Source organism: Heterocephalus glaber, unplaced genomic scaffold, assembly GCF_053883595.1.
Source record: "Heterocephalus glaber isolate CG9 unplaced genomic scaffold, H.glaber_assembly_v1.0 deba00001760, whole genome shotgun sequence".
Lineage (NCBI taxonomy): Eukaryota > Metazoa > Chordata > Mammalia > Rodentia > Bathyergidae > Heterocephalus > Heterocephalus glaber.
In genome coordinates, this window is record NW_028258457.1 from 5,208,885 (window position 1) to 5,228,876 (window position 19,992).

A 19,992-nucleotide genomic window follows, 5' to 3' on the forward strand; every position below is an offset into this window, starting at 1 on the left:
AATACATATTAGATGGTGGCCTAAAGTACAAGTATGGAGAAACATGGAGTAGGCAAGAGTGGTGTCTGTGGGGTGTGCACTCTGAGGATCTGAGGTAGTGGCATTTGGGTAATCACAAACATAAAATAACCAAAGGCTGAAGGAGACAGTCCTGAGTGTGTTTGGAAGAAGAGACCGAGGCCTATGAAGAACTTGCCCTTTACTCTGACAAAATAAGCAAACACTAGCACAGTGTGGTGGCGCAGGCTGTAATCCCAGCTCTCTAGGGGGCTGAGGCAGGAGGATCACAAGTTTGAGCCTATCCTGGGCAACGTAGCCATTTAATGAGACCCTGTCTCAAAATAAATAATAAGAAAGGGCTGGGATGTAGCTCAGTGTGAAGGCCCTGGGTTCCAGTCCCAGTACTCCAAAAGGAAAAAAAGCAACCACTGGCGTGTCCTAAGCAGGAAAAGGACTTTTCTAATTTAGGAGAAATGGGCTGATGGGTATAAAACACCAGAAAGGAGAACGGAAGCTGGGAGACCAGAACTGCTATGACTGGGAATTACTTTTGAGGCCCGGATGTGGCCAGGTCCTGCCACCTGCTGGACCCCGCCAGGATTGCAGCAACCGCAGACATGAATCCTGCGCGCTACAGTGGGCCGGCTGTTCACAGACGGTGGGAAAATAAGAGTGGGTTCCAGAGTAATTCGGGCTGCGAAGAAATGGAAAGCGAAGTAAGGAGTTGAGAGGGAGGGGAGGTGCGTGTGATTTTAGGCAGAGATGGCCAGGTAGATTCAGCCTGTCCACTGGGAAGGGCCTGACGCCCTCAGGTGGTTTTGTTTTGTTTTGTTTTACAGTACTGGGGATTGAACTGATGGCCTCTGCACTGAGTTACTTCCCCGGCCCCTTTTCTGTATTTTAATTTGGAGACAAGGTCTCACTAATTTGCTGAGTTTGTCCTGGAACTTTCAGTTTGCCTGCCTCAGCCTCCCAGAGTGCTGGAATCGCAGGTGTGCACCATCACACCCGGCTTGGTCTTCATCTTTCCTTTTGGAGCACCAGGTGTTTAAACATAAGTGACAGCTGCCATGACTCTGATGACAGTTTCAGCCATGGGCACAACTGCCAGCTTAGCTAAGATCAATCCCCCCAGCATCGAGGCTGTAGTGTCACAGAACAGGAAGCTGAGGCTGGTGTCTCTTGGGTGCAAAGAGGATCCCACAGCCGGGGTCCACAGCAGACTGGTCCTGGCTTGGTGACAGCGGGCAACACAGCCCCAGACATCCTGTCCACATGGAGGTGTCTGCCAGCCAGTGCAGGCCTCCCCTGGGAAAGGGCCCTACCGACATGGAACCCAGGGACAGGGTGGAGAGCCACCACCTGTCATCTCAGCATTCTGAGACCCCAACCTGTGCCACTTGGAACTTATTGAGACCCCGTGTCGAAAATAAAAAGGGCTTGGGGCTGGAAATTTGGCTCAGTGGTGCCGCCACCTGCCTCGAAAGTGCAAGGTCCCAAGTTTAATCCCTGGTACCAAAAAAAAATTAAAAGGGCTGGAGATGTGACGTAGCCTGGAGGCCCTGGGTTCAATCCTCGGTACAACCAGAGAACTAAAAGCCACTGGGATATTTCTGAAAAATACCAGAGGATCCAAGACACTGCTCACCCACCATGGTCAAGGATTTGGTGGTTCTGGCAGCCCCAGGGCCCAGTGGCCGATGCATCTCTGGCCCAGGGAGGCTCAGCCCTTACACAGCAGCACTGATCAACCGGAAGCCGAAATCCACAGCATCGGCCATGAACTTCCCCTGCAGGTGCCGGAGGTCAGTGGCTCTGCATGCACCCAAGGCAGCTGCTGGCTGTGAGGCCGGCACCCTAGAAGAGCTGAGTGTGGTCCACAGTGGGACGCAGCTGAACACGGCGAGAGAGGGGCATAGCCTGAGGGGTGATCCTGGTCAGCCAGGCCCTCAGATAGAACTGGGCCTTCCCAGGTTCCCTGGCCCTGGCCCAACTAGTCCTAGAGCACAGCCATCCCCAGGGACCCATGCGTGTTTGCCCAGAGTCGAAGCCAGGACAACCTGGGACCATCCCAGCGGCCCTGCACTGAGGGGACGGAGCCAAGGACCAACCTGGGAGCTGTTTCAAGTGTTTCAAGTGTTTACTGGCTGTGTCTCTCAGAACCACCTTGTACAACAGGTGCTGCCCCGGGAGGGACGCTAGTGCAACAAAAATGAGGCCCTCAGGGAGCTTTCTCCAACTGGCTGGCCCCCGTGGGTCCGGGGCCGGGGTGGGACAGACGGGGACGCCGAGTCGCTGGAGCTCACCCTGTGGCCCGGAGCGCCGTCCTGGCGGCCACTGTCGGGCTAGGGCTAAGGCACAGGGCAGCGGGCGGGCACGGGGCTGAGGGCTCCAGGCGTCAGCAGGCGGCCGGGTCGGTGGCCTCCACCTGCAGCCCCTTGCTCAGGAGGAAGGCGTCCTGCCTGGGGTCTCGGCCCAGGAAGAGCTTCAGCATGGCACTGGCGTCCTCAGACCCACCCGGCCTCAGGATGGTGGTTCTGTAGTCCATGCCCACCTGTGGGGCACAAGGTAGGGCTGGCTGTGGGTAGAGGCCCCAGGGTCTGCCCGCCCCTGTGACTGGTCCAAGGGAGGCTGTGGGTGCCAGGGCAGGGCACCGTGGGTGAGGGTGCGGGGACATAGAACCTTGGACATCAAAGCACACAGGACAGCACCAGAGAGCCCAGCATGGGCACGGATGTCACCCCACCCTGTCACAGGGGTTGGAAGGGCTGACCAAGGCCAGGAATGCGGCCTGGCTCAGGGCTGAGGCTCCAGTCTCACTGTTCTCTGGCTGCGGGACCAGTGCTGTCCCAGAGCGGGGCTGGTACAGGCTGAGCTGCAGCTGTGGGGGACCTGGGCCGTCCCACCCCACCCACCACATCCCCACCCTCACCTTGGGGCTCAGCACACCCTCCTGCTTGAAGCGTGTGTGGAACATGTCCATAGAGAACACCTCACTCCACAGGTAGCCGTAGTACTGGGCATCATAGCCACCTGCCAGGTGGCCGAAGGTGGCAGGCATGTTGGTCCCTGGATAGACAGGGATAGGTGAGCCTAGGGATGGGCGAGCCCAAGGGTCCCACGGACCACACCCACCCACAGCTCCATGAGAAGCTGGCCTCCAGGAGTCAGGGGTGCCCATGCAACAGGACACTGTGTGCTGCTTCAAACCCCCATGAGAAATATTCGCCAGGCCCTGTGGTGCATCCCAGCTACGCAAGAGGCTGAGGCAGGGGGATCGTGTGTTCCAGGACAGCTTGGACAACTTAGCAAGACCCCATCTCAAAATAAAGACAGCTAGGGGTGCAGCTCACAGTACAGCATGGCTGGGTTGAATCCTCAGTTGAAAAAAAGCAAACGCTCATGGGACCTTACACTGACAAAACACCATCCACTGAGATAACTCTACACATAGGGGGTCCCACAACCACACACACACTAAGGGTGGGCACTGCCCTCCTCAGTACAGGGAAGGGCGCCATCCTCCTGCCTCCCTCTGCTTCTCCTGAGCCTGGGGGCCACTCCTCTCACTGTTGGCTGCTCCCAGGCTCTGGGCAGGGACTTGGCCCCAGGAGCTGACCTGTATCATGTCCCCTCCACAGGGAGGGCAGCCAGGGTTGGGGGGCTGAGAGCGGCTGTGTCCTCTCCTGTCCCCGACAGCACAGGGACACTGCAAGCCCTCACCTTTGACATGCGGGGCCAGGTGCTTCTCTGGGGAGCGGAAGGGAGGCCAGGAGCTGCCGTGAGAGGGGAATGGGTGTGGCTACCTGGTGTGGCAGGGACCCCGAGGATCTCCCGGCAGAGCTGCGCGTACTCCTCGGCTGGGTCGACGTCCGTGCGTGTGTGCAGGGCCTGGTCCACCTTGGCCAGCACGATCTGGCGCAGGTTGAAAAGCCCTGGTGGTGGGAGTGCAGGTTAGAGGCCACCCGCCCACACAGTGCCTGGGCCTGTGCCCACCCCATGCCGTCCCCACCGGTGTTAGCCTGGCGGGACTGGATGAGCTTGTCCAGCAGCTCCTGCGGCACAGCTCGGCCCGAGCGGTAGTGCTGGGACATGCGCAGCAGTGGCTCCTTTTCCCACACCCAGTTCTCCAGCATCTGTGACGGCGCCTCCACGAAATCTCGCTCCACGTGGGTCCCGCTGAACATGGCGAACTCGGCCTGTGGGGCAGGGTGGGAGACTCAGCAGTGCCGGGCCGGCCTCCCTCGCACGCACCGCCCTGCATCTACCCTTCCGAACACACCTGGGCCAGTGAGTGTCACTTGAGGCCTCTCCCCTAGCCTGTGGAACTGGAAAGACAATAGGGACAAATGATGTCCCAGTCCAGGACACACCTGAGGACAGCGCTACACGCATCTGGCCTGCAGTCCCCTAAGTTCCTCCCTCCCCATGTAGCCACTGTTCCAGAAAACCCTGCTTCTCCAAGGGGCAGATGAGCCAGTATGGTGGGTGGAAGAGCATCTTCCGCAGGGCACAGAGAAGCCCAAAGAAGAGCAAAGTTTAAGACTGAAGCTGGGGGTTGCATTGCATGCTGTCATTCCAGCTACTCAGAAGGCTGAGGCAGGAGGATTGCAAGATCAAATCGAGGACTGCAAGATCAAATCTAGCCCTGGCAAACCGAAGAAACTCAAAATTAAAAAAAGGCCTCAGGGGAGCCGGAGATTTAGCTCAGTGGTTTCACTGCCTGCTGTGCAAGCACAAGGACCCAAGTTCAATCCCCGGTACCAAAAAAAAAAAAAAAATTCCAGGGCTGGGGATTTAGCTCAGTGGTTCTGCCGCCTGCCTTGTAAGCGCAAGGACCTGAGTTCGATCCCCAGTACCAAAAAAAAAAAAAAAGGCCTCAGTGAGCTGAGCATGGTGGTGCACACCTGTAATCCCAGCACTAGGGAGGCTGAGGCAGGAAGATCACCATGAGTTCAAGGCCTCCCTGGGCTACATAGGGAGTCCCTATCTCAAGACAAACAAAAAAGGCCTCTATGGTGAGCACCTGCCTAACATATGTGGGGCCCTGGGTTCTAACCTCAGCACTGCCAAAATTAGTTATGCACTGAGTTTCAATCAAGTTAAAAACGTGTGCCTGTCAAAAGACACTGTTAAAAAGTCCATCACTCACTACAGGGGAGTGTCACTCAGCCAGGAAAAGGAGCCAGCTGTGACTGGACTCCATGTGGACGGACCTTGGGGACACTGCTCAGTGAGTGATGCCAGACACAGGACACAGTGTGGGCTCCACGGACAGGAAACGCCCAGGACAGGTGACTCCAGAGACAGGAAGTAAACTCAAGGGTGTGGGGCTGGGGAGGGGACAGATGCCCGTGGGGCAATGGAACGTTCTAAAAGTGGACTGTGGTGACAGCTGCACGTGACCTTATTAGAAATGAACCAGCCCTGCTCCCCCGCTCTCCTCTCAGCCTCCAAGAACATCCCTGCTGTCAGGAGATGGGGTCCCGAGAGTAAGCGAGGGCCCACACACCAGGGTCCGGGAACAGACATGAGCCAGGGTGCAGTGCACCAGAGCTGAGCCTGTGCTGGCCGTTGAGGGCCTATCAGACAGGGTCACACAAATCCTCTGAGAGCCTTGGTGTCCCCTGGGCAAGGCGGCATCTCAACTTCCTTAGGCTCAGTGTCCACTGGGCCAGAGTGGTGCTCGCAGGTGGGGCTTGTGGCCTCACTGTGCCCGTCACTGGCTTCTCATGAGCCACTCACTGGGAACCAGCAAGGAGCTGGGCCTCTGCACCAAGCACCACCGGGAGAAGGCGCCCAGCACCTCCACAGTGCTAGGAGGTGTGTGACTGAATTAGGCCTATGGCCCAGAGCCACGAGACCAGGTCCCACCCCACCGAACATCAGCCTGTGACCACATGGGAGACAGGGCCTTGGAAGACGAAGTGAGACAGGAGACTGGGGCATGGCAAAAGCTGGCTGGGGAAGCAGGCTGGACCTGTTGATGACAAAGATCCAGACACACACGCAGAATAGTTCCCAAAGCCCTGCAGGTGGACTCTCAAACTCCAGCCGGTTTTCAACTGGATGGGCTAGACCTGATATCAGCCTGAGGTGGACCCCAGTGCCGCCCCTCAGGACTCGCATGGAGGAGTTCTTGTGGGTTTCCTGAGATTCGGACAGCATAACAGGAGAGGCAAGCCATGAAGAGCTTCTATCATAGCTTTCTGCGACAGCTCAATAGCCCACGCTACATTTCCCAGATGCAGTGTGTACTTTTATCTTTGTTCTAAGCCTTTTTCAATTTACTCAGCCCAAGCTCGTTCTCCAGAGCTAGTTTCTCTCCCATTCTTCACTTTTACTTTGCTGAATAAACTTTGCCACTGCTTTTTGGTCGTTTCGCTCAATTCTTTGTCAGAGACAAGAACCTAGACTCCAACTCCAGGAAAGGCCAGCAGTCCCCACACCCAGGAACATTTAGGTGGTGAGCCACTTTTCAGAAGAAAGCTACCCAATAACAGAAGGAAAGGTAGAACGAGGGCATCCGGGTGGCCTAACCCAACCTGCCTGGGTCCCTGGAGAAGAGGGGATGGTGACACGGTTGCAGGGAGACACGGAACTGCACCCTGACCTGGCCGTTGGCCTCCAGGACCTGAGGAAAGGCTGTGGGAGCCCACACACCTGAGAGCAGAGCTGGTGCATCACATGCCCGAACTCATGGAAGTAGGTTTCCACCTCATCATGCTGCAGCAACGACGGGGCATCTGGCGTGGGCTTGGTAAAGTTGGCCACCATGGCTGCCACCGCGACCTGGCGGCCACCGTCTTGCCGAAGGCAGCCAGGCTGCAGTCCGAAGCAGGCCGCATGGCCGTACTTGCCTTCCCTGGGGAGGCAGTGGGTCAGGCCTGGCCTGGGGCTGCCACACAGGTAGACTTCCCAGGGGACCAGAAGCTCCAGGGGTCCCCAACAATGCCACTGAGCCCATGGGATGCACTGCAGGGCCTGAGCTCCTGGGCGGGGAACTCTGTGCTGCGTGCGCCACCCCCACCCCCGGGCCAAGACAGAGCAAGGCCCGGTCTGTGCAGCCACACAGTGGGGTGAGGTGGCAGTGCCGGCCAGGTCCCCTGTGCTCCTCCGCTGATCCTCCCCTTGATAGCCATCCATCCTTCCCACCCCGTGAATGGAGACAGGGTTTGTGGCGACCCCAGGGCGCCCACCTGGGGTAAAGGTCCAGGTAGAACTGGCCGATGAGCTGGCCTGAGGCCGCATCGTGCACCGAGTAGAACTGCACATCTTCGTGCCACACGGCGCCTGCCTCCTCCAACTGGAAGGTGAGCCCCAGGAGCTCCTGGTAGATGCCCAGCAGCCCGCGGGTGACCACCTGCATGGGGAAGTACTCCTTGAGGAGGTTCTGGTCCACGCGGTAGCGCGTCTCCTCCACCTGGTTCATGTAGTAGCGCATGTCCCACGCGTGGATGCGGCCATCGAAGGGCAGCCCCCGGCGCGCGCACTCTGCCTCCTTCAGCTCCAGGATCACAGCGCGCTCCTGCTCCCCCAGGGGCTTCAGCTTCTGTGCCAGCTCATCTGCAGGGCCAGGAGGCGCTGTTACACTCCGCCCCGCCCCACCCACCCAGAGCCCGTGGTGCTTGGTGGGCCAGTTACCTAGGAAGGTGGCCACGGCCTGGCTGGTCTTGGCCATGTTCATCTCCAGGACGTAGTCGGCGTGGGTGCCGAAGCCCAGCAGGCTGCACTTCTGCGCCCGCAGCGCCACTAGCTCCTTGAGGATGGCGCAGTTCTCCTGCAGGCAACACGGTGGCTGTGGGCGCCGTGCCCTCTGCCACCTGTACCCCTGGACAGGGGAGTCTGCCCCATCTAGCTTCCCACAGCTACATGCAAACCCCAGTCCTTTTCAAAACCAGGAAGGGCTATGAATAGGAAATGACATGGGGGGTAAGAGGGGGTAAGGGAGTTTGAGTGCATCACAGTAGTGTTTGGGGACCCCACACCACCCAGGGTCTAGCCCCTGTGCCCAGCTCTGCCAGCCTCCCCTGCACACTCGTAGGGACCGAGGTCCGAGGCTTGCAAAGCTTGTGGCTGTGGGCTTGGGGGTACACACAGTGAGACCCATGTGACTCCCTGATCCCCCTTGAGCCTGGGAGTTAGGAGACTGCAAGTGAGGTGCAGACCTGGGTCCACAGGGCAGACCCCTCTGTGTGGCAGCACTGACAACACAGTCCCCTCGGGCCTGGCCCTTAGCTCAGCCCCACAGGGATGCGGACACACATGGCATCCACACAGGAGCCGACAGTGAGCGCCAGGCCACACTGCAGGCCAGCGGCACCTGTGGAGCTGAGGCCAAGCTGCACCCACACAGCCGCCTCCCTACGGGCACAGCCAGCGCCAGAGCCAGCAGCTGTGTTACCTCTTTGCAGCGGGAGTTGAAGGCCTTCTCCACCTTCCTCCTAGTCTCTGGCACGTGGCACTTCTTCAGGAGTGGGAAGTAATGGGGGTACTTCAGCGTGACCTTCAGCTTGCCATCTTCTGTCTTCTCCAGTGCATTCACAAAGTCCTCAGGAAGCCCCCCTGCAGGGCCGGAGGTGGCACTGGAGGGGACAGGGAAACCACCCCCCTCCCTGCACCTGGGGCAAGAAACCTACAGTGCACAGGGCCCTGAGTGGCAGGGAAGGCAGGCAGGGTCCCTTGGGGAGATGCCAGAGACCTCATATGCCAAAAACGAGGTCAGAAAAGAGCCACCAGGAAAACAAGGACATCAGGGTCCCCATGCAAAGCGCGATGACCCGAGAAGGAGCAGCAGCTTGGGGCGGGCAGGACCTCGCTCCAGGGCAGCACCCAGCTGTGTACCCAGTTCCTCTCTCGTGAAGGGCAGGAAGGTGGTGTCCTCATTCAGGTTCTTGTTAAAGTCGATGCACAGCAGGCTCAGCTTCTTCTTGATGCTCTTGATTTTCTGCAGGAGATGGCAGAGATGGGATGGGGGCCCTGGCACCCGAGAGCTTCCTCCCAGACCCAGACAGGAGCAGGACAGCTGGGATGAAAAGAGGAAGGGGGACAGAAAGGACACAGCCCACAGAGCTGGAACCTGTGTGTCTGTCCTCACCTGAGGGCCCCTGCGGTCCCTCCTGCTCAGGCCCTACTCACAGAGGGTGGCGTGAGCCTGCTGACCATTCACCTGGGATGCATCTGAATCCTTTATCACCCCCAGTAATGAGGGAACCAACTCCACAGGGAACTAACTCCTGCATGGCCTGGAGACCGCACTCTAGGCCCCACCTACACAGCAGCAATGGCGCCTTAGGTACTTGGGTGGGTAAGGGCCCAGCTCTGGCACAGGCTGCTGCCTATACTAGCCAGGTCTGTGACTCTGCTCTGATGCTTCAACCCAGGCCGGCTGACCCTGCAGCCACAGCCCCTCTGAGGACAGCCATTCCTGCAGACACAACGACCAGCTCCGCACCCTCCAGGCCCCGCCTCCTCCCTAGAGGACCCTCATTTGGGGCACTGTCACCTGCCCTACCACTAGTGGGCCTGGTTGTCCTGTGCCTGGAGTGCCTCATTGAGCCCACCCTGAGTCTGGGGTTCAGCTGGCCTGGGCCTCCTCAGGTGAGCACTCCTGCCCACACCTCCCCTCTCTGACCCCAATGGAGCCTGGGCCGCCCTGCATGGCACCTGGCAAGCATGCCCTGCCCTGGGACCCGCCCTGACCCTCCTGGCCGAGCCTAGGCCTGGGGTGCCCACACTCACATCCTGAGTCTCCTTGGGAAGGTGGAGCCCGTTCCTGCGGCCCAGCTTGATGAGCCGCTCCAGGTACCGTGCCGCCTCGGGCCTCAGGGAGTCCTTCTGCACCTTCTCCTATAGCGGCAAATCACAACGGTCATGGGGGAGTCAGGCAGCCAAACTCCAACACTCCTTCCGACCACAGTGGAGCCAGTACAGACAGTGGTGTGGCAGATTCCCAAAAGCCTGATCACACGACCCCTGGGCCCAGGACCCCACGGGCCCAGGCCATCGTCCCAGTGCAGTGACAACCTGTGTCTGCCTGAGCAGCCCCAGCTGGACCCAAGCACCAGGTAGGATCAAGGCTGGCATTCTGGTCACAGGGCTGTGCAACAGCTGCGTACAATGTCACTGCGAGGGGAGCCTGGCAAAGTGTGTAGGGTGCTCTGCATCTTGATTTTCTTTCTTTCTTTTTTTAATGGTACAGGGGATTGAACCCAGGGCCTTTGCACTGAGCTGCATCCCCAGCCCTTTTTAAACTTTGAGATGTCTTGCTAAGTTGCCTAGACTGGGATCAAGCTTGCAATTGTCTTGCCTCAGCCTCCCAGAGTAGGGGGATGACAGGTATGTGCCACGCTGCCTGGTTTCTGGTTTTTGTTTTTTTGGTACCGGGGATCGAACTCAGGTTCTTGCACTTGCGCAGCAGGCGGCGAAACCACTGAGCTAAATCCCCAGCCCTCTGTGTCAACTCTTACAACAGCGTTTAAGATAAAAATGTAATTTAAAAAAAAGACTCCTTTCACAGTGATGCTGCCCCAATCTGTGTACCAAAGCACATGTGGTCTTCCTGACATGGGAGAGGCCCTCCTGGTCTCAGGCCATCGGCCCCCTGGGAAGAAACCTGAACGGGGCCCCACGCACACCTGGGCCCCTGAACTGACAAGGGTGTGGGCAGCTGTCCCTAAGTAACACCGGTGGCAGGGACATGTAGCAGAGCGTGTGTCAAAGGCCACAGGGCCCCTCCCACTGGATCCTTTGTCATTTTCTGTTGCTTTTTGCTTTTTAAGCTGTCATAAAGCAAACAAAATGTAAAATTTACTTAAATTTTTTTTTTGCAATACTAGGGTTGAACCTAGGACACTACCTCTGAGTTACACGTTTCCCCTTTAAATTTTATTCTGAGACAGGATCCTGTGAACTTGCCCAAACTGGCCTTGAGCTAGAGATCTTCCTGGCTCAGTCTCCCAAGCAGTTACGATTACAGGCATGTGCCACCATGCCTGGGGTCCTGCTTTTTAAAACCAAGGGTATGGAGCTCTCCAGCGATGAAGAGGTTTCCACCAGTGGCTGTTTCTGAGTCCCCATCCCCGCCTGCCTTGCTACCTCCTGGCTGTGGAGCCTGCGCCGGGCCGCCGTGTCCCCCCTGCCCTCACCTGCAGCCAGACGATCCTCTGGTACACGTCCTGCCGCATGCTCATCTCCACATCGAACTCGGACAGCTTTTTGTCGGCCTCTGTGCTGGCCGCCCGGATGTCCTTAGATGGGGACACATGCTGGGGGAAGTCAAGGATGTTCCTCTGCACTGAAACGGGACAAAGGACACAGAGTGACGATGGCCCTGGATGGATCTGGCATGAGCCGAGCCTGCCCCCCTGGGCCCTCCCTACAACCCCCTTCTCAGTTCTCTGCACCAGGGCAGGGCTGGGCACTGGGCAGTGACAAAGACCTGCTGCCCATGGCCTCAGGATGTCACAGTCGAAAGGAGATGGACTCGACTCATCACACCCATGCCAAAGCGGACCAGGAGGGAGCTAGCAGGGCAAGTCCAAGAGGCTGGCAAGCTCAATTCTAGAAAGAGTTGTGGCTAGCGACAGCTGGAGGTCAGAGGCACAGACCAAGGCATGACTTCATGTTAGAGAGGCTGGGTGGCCCTGCAGGCCTGAGCCCCAAGAGATCCGCAGACCCCGGGACCCTGATTGCAGGTGCACAGCCAGGAAGGACGACAGAGAGCATCTTGCCAAGACATCCGCACACCTTCACAGCGCCAGGTACACAGCAGCCAAAGCAGGACAGCCCAGTGTTGACAGACAGAGGGACACACACGGCGAGGCCTATCCCCAAGCAGGGACACTAGCCAGGGAAGGAGCATGGCTGTGATGCTCGCCATGGTGTGGACAGACCCTAGGAACGCCGTGCTCAGTGAGTGACACCAGACACAGAGGATACGGTGTGGGCTCCAGGGAAAGGAAATGCCCAGGACAGTGACTCCAGAGAGAGGAAGTGGACTCAGGGGTGCTGGGACTGGGGAGGGGTCAGGGAATGATGCAACAGGACATGGAAATTCTTTCTTTTTTTTGGAAATTCTTTCTGAGAGAATGAAAATGTTCTAAAATGAAGAACATGTGCCACCATGCCTGTGATCCCACCACTTGAGAAGCTGAGGCAGGAAGATCATGGCAAGTTTGAGGCCAGCCTGTCTCAAAAAACAAAAAACCCCAGAACAAAGCATATATATATTATATATACACGTATTTTATATATATACATTCAACTTTGCAAATATACTAAAAGCCACTGAAACGCAGGCCTTAAATGAGTGAATTACATGGTATGCAAATTATATTTTATTGTTGATTTTTGGTACCGGGGATTGAACTCAGGACCTTGTGCTTGTGCAGCACGCACTGGAACCACTGAGCTAAATCCCCGGCCCCGCAAATTATATTTTAATAGAACAATTAAAAGGAAAAAGGCATGGTAACATGCGTCTGTACTCCCACCTACTTAGGAAGCCGAGGCAGGAAGATCACTTGAGCCTAGGAGTTTGAGACACTATGTAAGACTTCATCTTAAAAAAATAAAAAAGCATACACTTCATGCACCAGAGAGACCTGAATTCAAATCAGCTTGGTACCATGACCCTGGGCCAGGGCATGTGTCCCTGCCCATGTGTTTGAGGGCATGGTGTCCTACTAACCAGTTTGGGGCTCAGGACCTGGCTGATGAGAACCAGAAATGGGCTCTGGCCTCGAGCAACTTCTAGAAAGGCCACTGGTTATAGGAGTGACCGTGATGGCACTCAATGTCACAAGATGGCAGGGCAGGGTGCAGAGAGGACAGGAAGGCCCTAGAGGAGGTGGGCTCCGCCTGCGATCACAGTGAAGCGCCTTGGTCTGCCAGGAGCAGTGTGAGGAGGACTCTGGTCCCCATCCTGGAGATGGGGCCAGGAGGCCCTCGGGCAACAGAGGGTGGTGACCTCGCCTGGGACTCTGCTTAGCATGGAGATGGGAGAAGGTGGCAGAAGACAGGGACAGCCCAGCCCGGTCAGGGAGGGCAGAGCGGGCAGACACCTGGGCCCTGTGAGACACCACAGTGTGGCTAGCAATGGATTCTTCCCCACACAGCCTGGGGATCACATGAACCCCTCAGCTCGGAGTCAGGGAGCCTCTGTGGCCTCCAGAAACGGCTCTCTGCCGGCGCCTTGAGGGGTGGGGCGTGCTGCCAGCAGGTCCCCCCTTCCACACATGTGTACATCTGCTGCCAAGCTCCACCGGGGGCTCGGGGCACAGGATCCTCACCCCTGTGACCAGGCACCCCAGTCCGCACAAGGGCAGCAGAGGGAGCTAAGGACAACAAGATGCCTAGGGACAGGAGGTGATACAGGTACAGGGTGGTGGCCAAGGAGGTAGCCAGGAGGACCAAAAGGACGTCACTAGGACTTGAATGCAGTCTGTGCCCCCGAAAGGCACGCTGACATTTGCCTGCGGACACAGGGGTACCAGAGGGGGCTCTAAGAGGTAATCAGGTTGTAAAAGAGAGTAGTGCCTTTCTCAGCCTCCTTAGGAGCAGCCATTAGGAAACAAGGCCACCTCTTGTGCCTGTCCCTGCACACACCCACCTGTCCTTCCCTCTAGCCCTGACACAGAAGTATGAAGCCCTTGCCAGATCCAGCCCTCATAGTGGTTTCCCAGCCTCAAGGGCTGTGAGCCAAAACAGATGTCTTTTCTTTATAAATGATCCAGCCTTGGGCACTCTGTTACAGCAACTGAAAACAGACCAAAAAGCCAGGCATGCTGGTATACACCTGACGTCCCAGCTACTCAGCAAGCTGAGGCAGGAGGGTGGCTTGAGCCCAGGAGTTGAAGGCCAGTCTGGGCAACATAATGAGAGCTCATCCCAAAGAAAATCCAAACCAAAACACCAAACAGGAAACGAAGGCAGAGCCTGCATTCATTCAGTGGTTCAGACAGAAAACAAATCTCCTCTAGGAGGGGGAGGAGGCTAGAAGGGACTTGGGTTTCAAGTTGGCTCTCAGATGACCATGTGGGGTGTGCTCAGGGTGTGGCCAGCACTCACCTGTGTAGGTCACCTCCACCCCAGCCAGCGCCTTGAGCGTTCTCTCGTAGGACACATCCTCGAACTCCTGCATGCCCACCTGGTCATACACACGCTTCGTCTGCTCGATGAGCTCCTTGGTGAGCTCCTCAATCTGTGGTGCACTCAGGTCCCACCTCAGGTGGTTCACAACGAGGGAGCACGGGGACGCGGCGTCCAGGACATCCCCTGTGCAGGTTGCACACAGAAGGCAAAGGCCACTGCTGACCATGTCTCATCCAATCCATGCGCAGCAGCGATGTGACTGGGGGAGCGCAGGGGCCCAGGAACTCTCCAGGGAAGGCAGTTCTCTCCCCAGCTGCTCGCAGGGACATGGGGCAGTGCATGGGGACAGCTGTGGCTGTCATGACTGGGGAAGGGGCACAGTGGCACGAAGTGAGTAGAGGCCAGGGATGCTGCTCAGCACCCGCAGTACCCAGGACACTCTCCCCAGAGAACAATGTGGCCCTGATGCCCAGCTGCTACTGTCAGGTCCCTGCCCTAGAGACACCTAGCCTGGGTCCTACCCAGGGTCGCCCCGTAAAGGCCCCATACTTACAGAAAGTGGGAGGCCCTGCCAGTGTGGCACTGGCCAACTCCCACAAATCAGGAAGAAGCCCCCCAGGCTCAGTGGAGTTTCTGGAGAGGCCACTTAACACCCAACTGGGGAGCAAGAGGCCCCATTCATTAACAAGTGAATCAGGAAGGGGCGTGACCGTGGGAACCAACAGGTGCAGTAGGAGGTAACTAGCCACCACCACCACCCACCCCCCTGCCAGAAAGGGTGTTAGACTGGCAGGTGGGGGCTCTGCAGGAAGGCCAGAAAAGGGGTTTCCTCCAAGGCTGGGCACAGAGAGGCCAGGAAAACCAGCTGCCAACCCCTGACCCTGCACAGCTTGGTGGCACCTGTACAATGCAGACTCAGAGCCACCAACCTGCTCTGGAAAGGGCCAAGTACATTAACTGCAGGCCATAGTCAGTTTCTTTCCCATCCAAAAATCATTCCTAGCTCCTGGCTCTTACACAAATAGGCAGGCTGGAGTGTGCCCACCCCGGTATAGATCTGAGGGTTTGAACTTTACTCCTGAGTGGCAGGTGAAGTCCTGGAAAGAGGGCTGCCCATTTTCTCAGTACTGGGGATCGATCTCAGGACCCTGCACTTGCTAGGCAGGCGTGGCATCACTGAGCTAAATCTCCGACCCTAGATGTGTACGTTTACAAAACAGACAGCGGGGAGCTGACAGAAGCTAAAGTCAGACTGCCCGGAGGGAACCCTGCCCCACACTGGCTGCTGGACTGGGCAAGACCAGGACTCTCCAAACCCTGGGATTCCCACCTGGACAGTGGGAGCCATGCAGGGTGAGAGGACACAACTGTCTGAGGGCGCCACGGTGGGGAGAGGAACAGGTCTCAAGGGACAGCTGTTGTGACACTGTAATCTCTCATCTAGATGTCCCCAGGTCAGGGATGTCCTGAAAATCAAGATTCCCTGCATTTTAGAAAGGTGATACATACAAAAGCCGCTTATTATGTAACATCTGGGGGCGGGGTAGCAGCACCCTAGAATCGAATTACTTTCTGCAGTGGAATAAGAGGGTGGACACCAGGGTTGCTCAGCCTGGGAACTGAGACACGTGGGGGGCTCCCTGAGTCATGACGACCACAGATTTCCCCACATATTACGATGACTCCCCAAAGGTAGCACGATTACCCCAGCTGAGAGCCACTGATACACTGCTCAGGAAAAAGAAGCTCAACATAAGTCAGACTTTCTAGTGAGGTGATGCTGCTGGGAACTTCAGGCAAATATTCTGTGTGGAGAGCATGTTGGGTTGAAGGATCCTGAAGGGAACTGTGCATCGTATTGAAATCTGTGGTCAAGAGGGGCTTCAGGAAGGTGGGAATGATGGAGCTCATTGGGAGTTGGAATCATCAGAAAGTTCTCTGGGAGGAGCTAGGATTCTTGGACATCCATTGGTCCTGTAAATTATTTACTGACTGTTGCCTCCCTGTTGGTTTCTGAACCAACAATCCAGCAGCAAACAAGGCAAACATTTCCGCCTCCCTGAAGCCTGAATAACCCTAATTATTATTATTATCATTACTACAATTATCATCCTTGTTGCAACTGGCTGAAGAGAGAACTGGGGGGAGGATAGGCGGGCACAAAGAAACTCAAAAATACAGCAAGGAGAGCCCACACACCAACCTGAGCTTCAAAATACAGAACCCAGGGCACAGCACTTCCCTTCCAATATCGCCCCTTTGCCCTTAAGGGTCCCCCAACAACTGTAGTCCCAGCACTCAGGGGGCTGGGGCAGGCTTGCTGTGAGCTGCAGGCCAGCCTGGGCTGCATAGTGAGTTCAAGGCCAGTCTGCACTACACAGAAGTTCCCCGGCCAACTGATCATCACTCTCCCAATGCAATACCTGCATTACTGCTTCCCTGCCTTTGCCCTGCAGTGCACCTAAAGGTCTTGAGAGAAAAACTGCTTCCTCCTAAAATCTAGACTAACGCCACCTTCTCAGAGAAGTCCTCAAGGACCAGCTCTCTAATGAATGGTTCCTGAGGCTGTCCTGTCTGTGTTGATTTGCTCCGCGCCACCAATCCCTATCTAAACTCAATGGTTCATTTACTGCCCTCGCCCCCGGAACTGGGGACTGAACACAGGGCCTTCTCACTGAGCTACATCCCCAGCCCTTTTTATTTATTTTGAGACAGGGTCTTCCCAAGTCGCCCCATCCTGGGCTCAAACTTGACGTTCCTCCTGCCTGAGCCTCCTAGTGCTAGGATTATAGGTGTGCGCCACCACACCCGGCTTTATTTATTTGTTGAACGTCTGCTTCCGGATCCAGAGCTCCAGGAGGGAGGGGGACAGTTTCTGAAATCACTGCCTCCCCCAAAGTCCATTCGAGTGCAGCCCGGAACCCGACCCTTCCGGGATAGAAATCCATGAAGTCTGCTCAAGAGAGAAGCTCTGGAAAAGTTGGTTTATTCACTCGGTAGACGAAGGGGAAGGGTCGCCCACCGTCCTCCCCTAACGCCGGCCAAGGGCCACTCGGCTCGGATATTAGGCCCCAGTAGCTATCCCGGGAGGCGCGCGGGTGCAAGGAACGCCGGGGTCCCGCGAGCCCGACCTCACCGAGGGGCGCCGGTACCTGCTGGGGGCTTCATGGCGGACGGGTCTGCACCGGCGGAACCCTTGCTGCACCTGCTCCACCTCTAGCCGCCTCAGCCGCGGTGGACGCCTCGCTTTGCTCGCTTAGCTCCGACACCACTACCTTCACCCGCGGACTGAGGCGCCCGCCGCCCGCGCGCCCAAGGCATGCTGGGACGGCGCGTGAGCAAAGATGTCTGAGGGCACGCGCGCCGGAGCTCCGCCCACACCTCAAGGAAGAGCCTGGCAAGCCGACGCACTCTGCGCACGCGCTGCAACCCTCCCGGGCCGTTATTGGCTCTCAGAGGTGATTGGGTGGAGCTATGGGCTCCACCCTCAGAGTCTCCAGCAAAATTTGGAATAAGCGTTTCCACTAGAAACCGCACACGCTCTCTGAGCAGCACCACTGCGGTGGGCAAGAACTTGCGCCTTACGAAAGGCGGCAAAAAAGGAGCCAAGCAGAGAGTGGTTGATCCATTTTCTAAAAAAGACTGGTATGACTTGAAGGCACTGGTTATGTTCAACATAAGAAATATTGGAAAAACACGAGTCACCAGAACTCAAGGAATCAAAATTGCATCTGATGGGCTCAAAGGTCGTGCGTTTGAAGTGAGCCTTGCTGATCTGCAGAACGATGAAGTTGCCTTTAAAAAGTTCAAGCTAATTACTGAAGATGTTCAGGGCAAAAACTGCCTAACTTCCATGGTATGGATCTCACTCGTGACAAAATGTGTTTGTTCCACGCTCAAGAGATGGCAGAGCATGATCGAAGCTCATGTTGACGTCAAGACTACTGATGGTTATTTGCTTCGTTTGTTCTGTGTTGGTTTTACTAAAAAACGGAATAATCAGCACCAACAGGTCTGCCAAATCCGGAAGAAGATGATGGAAATCATGACCCGAGAGGTGCAGACAAATGACTTGAAGGAAAGGGTAAATAAGTTGATTCTAGACAGCATTGGGAAAGACATAGAAAAGGCTTGCCAGTCTATTTATTCTCTTCATGATGTCTTTGTCAGAAAAGTAAAAATGCTGAAGAAGCCCAAGTTTGAATTGGGAAAACTCATGGAGCTTCATGGTGAAGGTAGCAGCTCTGGAAAAGCTACTGGTGATAATACTGGAGCTAAAGTTGAAGGAACTGATGGACATGAACCACCAGCCCAAGAGTCTGTTTAAAATCCAGATTTTTAATAGTGATAAATAAAATCCTATTTGTGGGGGAAAAAAAAAAAAAAGAAACTGCACACGCCATTAGCCTTCGAGCCTATTTCCTGAAACGACTTTCCCTTGGCTTCAGGGCCCAGTGTTTCCTTGCACTTCCTTCCTTCCTTCTTTCCTTTTGTTTTTTGAGACAGGGTCTTTGCTATGTAGTTCAGACTGGCATCCAGCCCTCGGTGACTTCCTGCCCCTGCCTCCTAAGTGCTGGAATTACAGGCCTGCACCACCATTCACAGCACCTCTTTTTATATAATTGTGTATTGGGCTAGTTGTGCAAGTTTTCTCCCTCATGAGCCTCAAGTTATTGATCGTTTATTGTGTCCAGGTGCTTTTTGTAAATTATTTCCTTCCCAGCATCCTGCCCAGACTAGCATCTAAGGAACAGAGTAGGTATACATCGTATGTCAACTGAATGCTGTTCACCAAATAAATTTAAGAAATTTTTTAAAAACTCCTTCAATAAATGGATGGATAACTTCAAATCACAGGTATTACGGAACCTGACCTATATCCAGTATTGGTTTTTTTTGTTGTTTTTTTTTTCGGTACCAAGGATCAAATTCGGGTCCCTCTGCTTGCGAGGAATATCCAGTATTGTTGACCAAAAAAAAGCCAAAGGCAATCAGAAAAAAAATTAACTAGAGTTAAAGAACACCCAAAAGAACACCCCACCTCCTTTATTTCTGCCAAATAAAATAATTCACTGCACTAATTGTCCATGTGTTTTAACTAGGCTAAGGATTAATTGGGAAAGCTGGACATGGTGGCTCACATGTGTAATCTCAACTACTGGGTCGGCTGAGGCAGGAAGATCACAGGTTCAGACCAGCCTGAGCAACTTGGTAAAACTATTATAGACAGCTAAGTTAGATAGAAATTAATATACACCAACACCAAAAATAGAGATATTAGAATTGTGGCTGGAGGCAAATCTGAAAAGAGCCAGGCCTCAAGATGGAGAAGCAATAGCCAGGCTTGCAAGCCTCCCTAAAGATAAAGGACAATTTGAGATTGCACTGTAATTAGCACCACCTGGTCCAGTGGGGCCAGACAGGCATCAGACACATAGGTGGATAACCAGAACATCTGCACCTATGTTCCCCTCCCTTTCCAAGAATCCCTTTGATCTTTCCGTGTACCTTTACTACCCTACTAGCTTCCCTATTGGACTATTAACTCAGTGGCTATACTTGTAGTTTTATAGATTGATGATCGTCTGACCCACGTTGTTGTGCTTTGCTGTATAAATTACACTTGACAAAGGGCCTTGGTGGCCACCCATTTGGGACCCCTCCTGTTTCTCAACTTTGTGTTTTTCCTTTGGTACTGGGGATTGAACTCGGGTCCTTGAGGTTACAAGGCAGGGGGTAGCGCCTCTGAGCTAAATCCCTGGCCCTTCAAATTATTATTTTTTTCAGCTTTTTCTTCTTATTTTTTTCTTTTTTTGTAACCAGGGATCGAACTTGGGACCTTGCGCTAGGCGGCAGAACCAGTGAGTTAAATCCCCTCAGCTTTTTCTTAATAAACCT

General features: G+C 55.4%; 1 protein-coding gene and 1 pseudogene across 2 annotated transcripts; one reads left to right on the forward strand and one right to left on the reverse strand.

The window, feature by feature from the left end:
• Positions 1–2,121: 2,121 nt before the first annotated feature.
• Thop1 (thimet oligopeptidase 1) lies at positions 2,122–17,444 on the reverse strand. Of its 2 annotated transcripts, none has more exons than XM_004865792.4 (13): positions 17,247–17,444; positions 14,071–14,277; positions 11,148–11,296; positions 9,742–9,849; positions 8,845–8,947; positions 8,405–8,565; positions 7,645–7,780; positions 7,200–7,566; positions 6,664–6,865; positions 4,013–4,199; positions 3,807–3,935; positions 2,933–3,069; positions 2,122–2,554 (listed from the first exon to the last, which is right to left on the reverse strand). In XM_004865792.4, the coding sequence occupies exons 1-13, from the start codon at positions 17,260–17,262 to the stop codon at positions 2,399–2,401; spliced, it is 2,058 nt and encodes a 685-aa protein (XP_004865849.1). In that variant the 5' UTR covers positions 17,263–17,444; the 3' UTR covers positions 2,122–2,398. The 2 variants fall into 2 exon arrangements, with proteins under 2 accessions (XP_004865849.1, XP_021100680.1); XM_021245021.2 differs by having other exon boundaries at positions 17,231–17,409.
• LOC101717062 (small ribosomal subunit protein eS1 pseudogene) lies at positions 17,261–18,549 on the forward strand (annotated as a pseudogene).
• The last annotated feature ends 1,443 nt before the right edge of the window (positions 18,550–19,992 follow it).

Coding starts and splice junctions, on each gene's coding strand:
- Thop1 (XM_004865792.4), bottom strand. Junction 8,948..9,741: donor TTCCCAAGGAGACTCAGGAT/GTGAGTGTGGGC, acceptor CATCTCCTGCAG/AAAATCAAGAGCATCAAGAA. Junction 7,781..8,404: donor TCAACTCCCGCTGCAAAGAG/GTAACACAGCTG, acceptor TGTTGCCTGCAG/GAGAACTGCGCCATCCTCAA.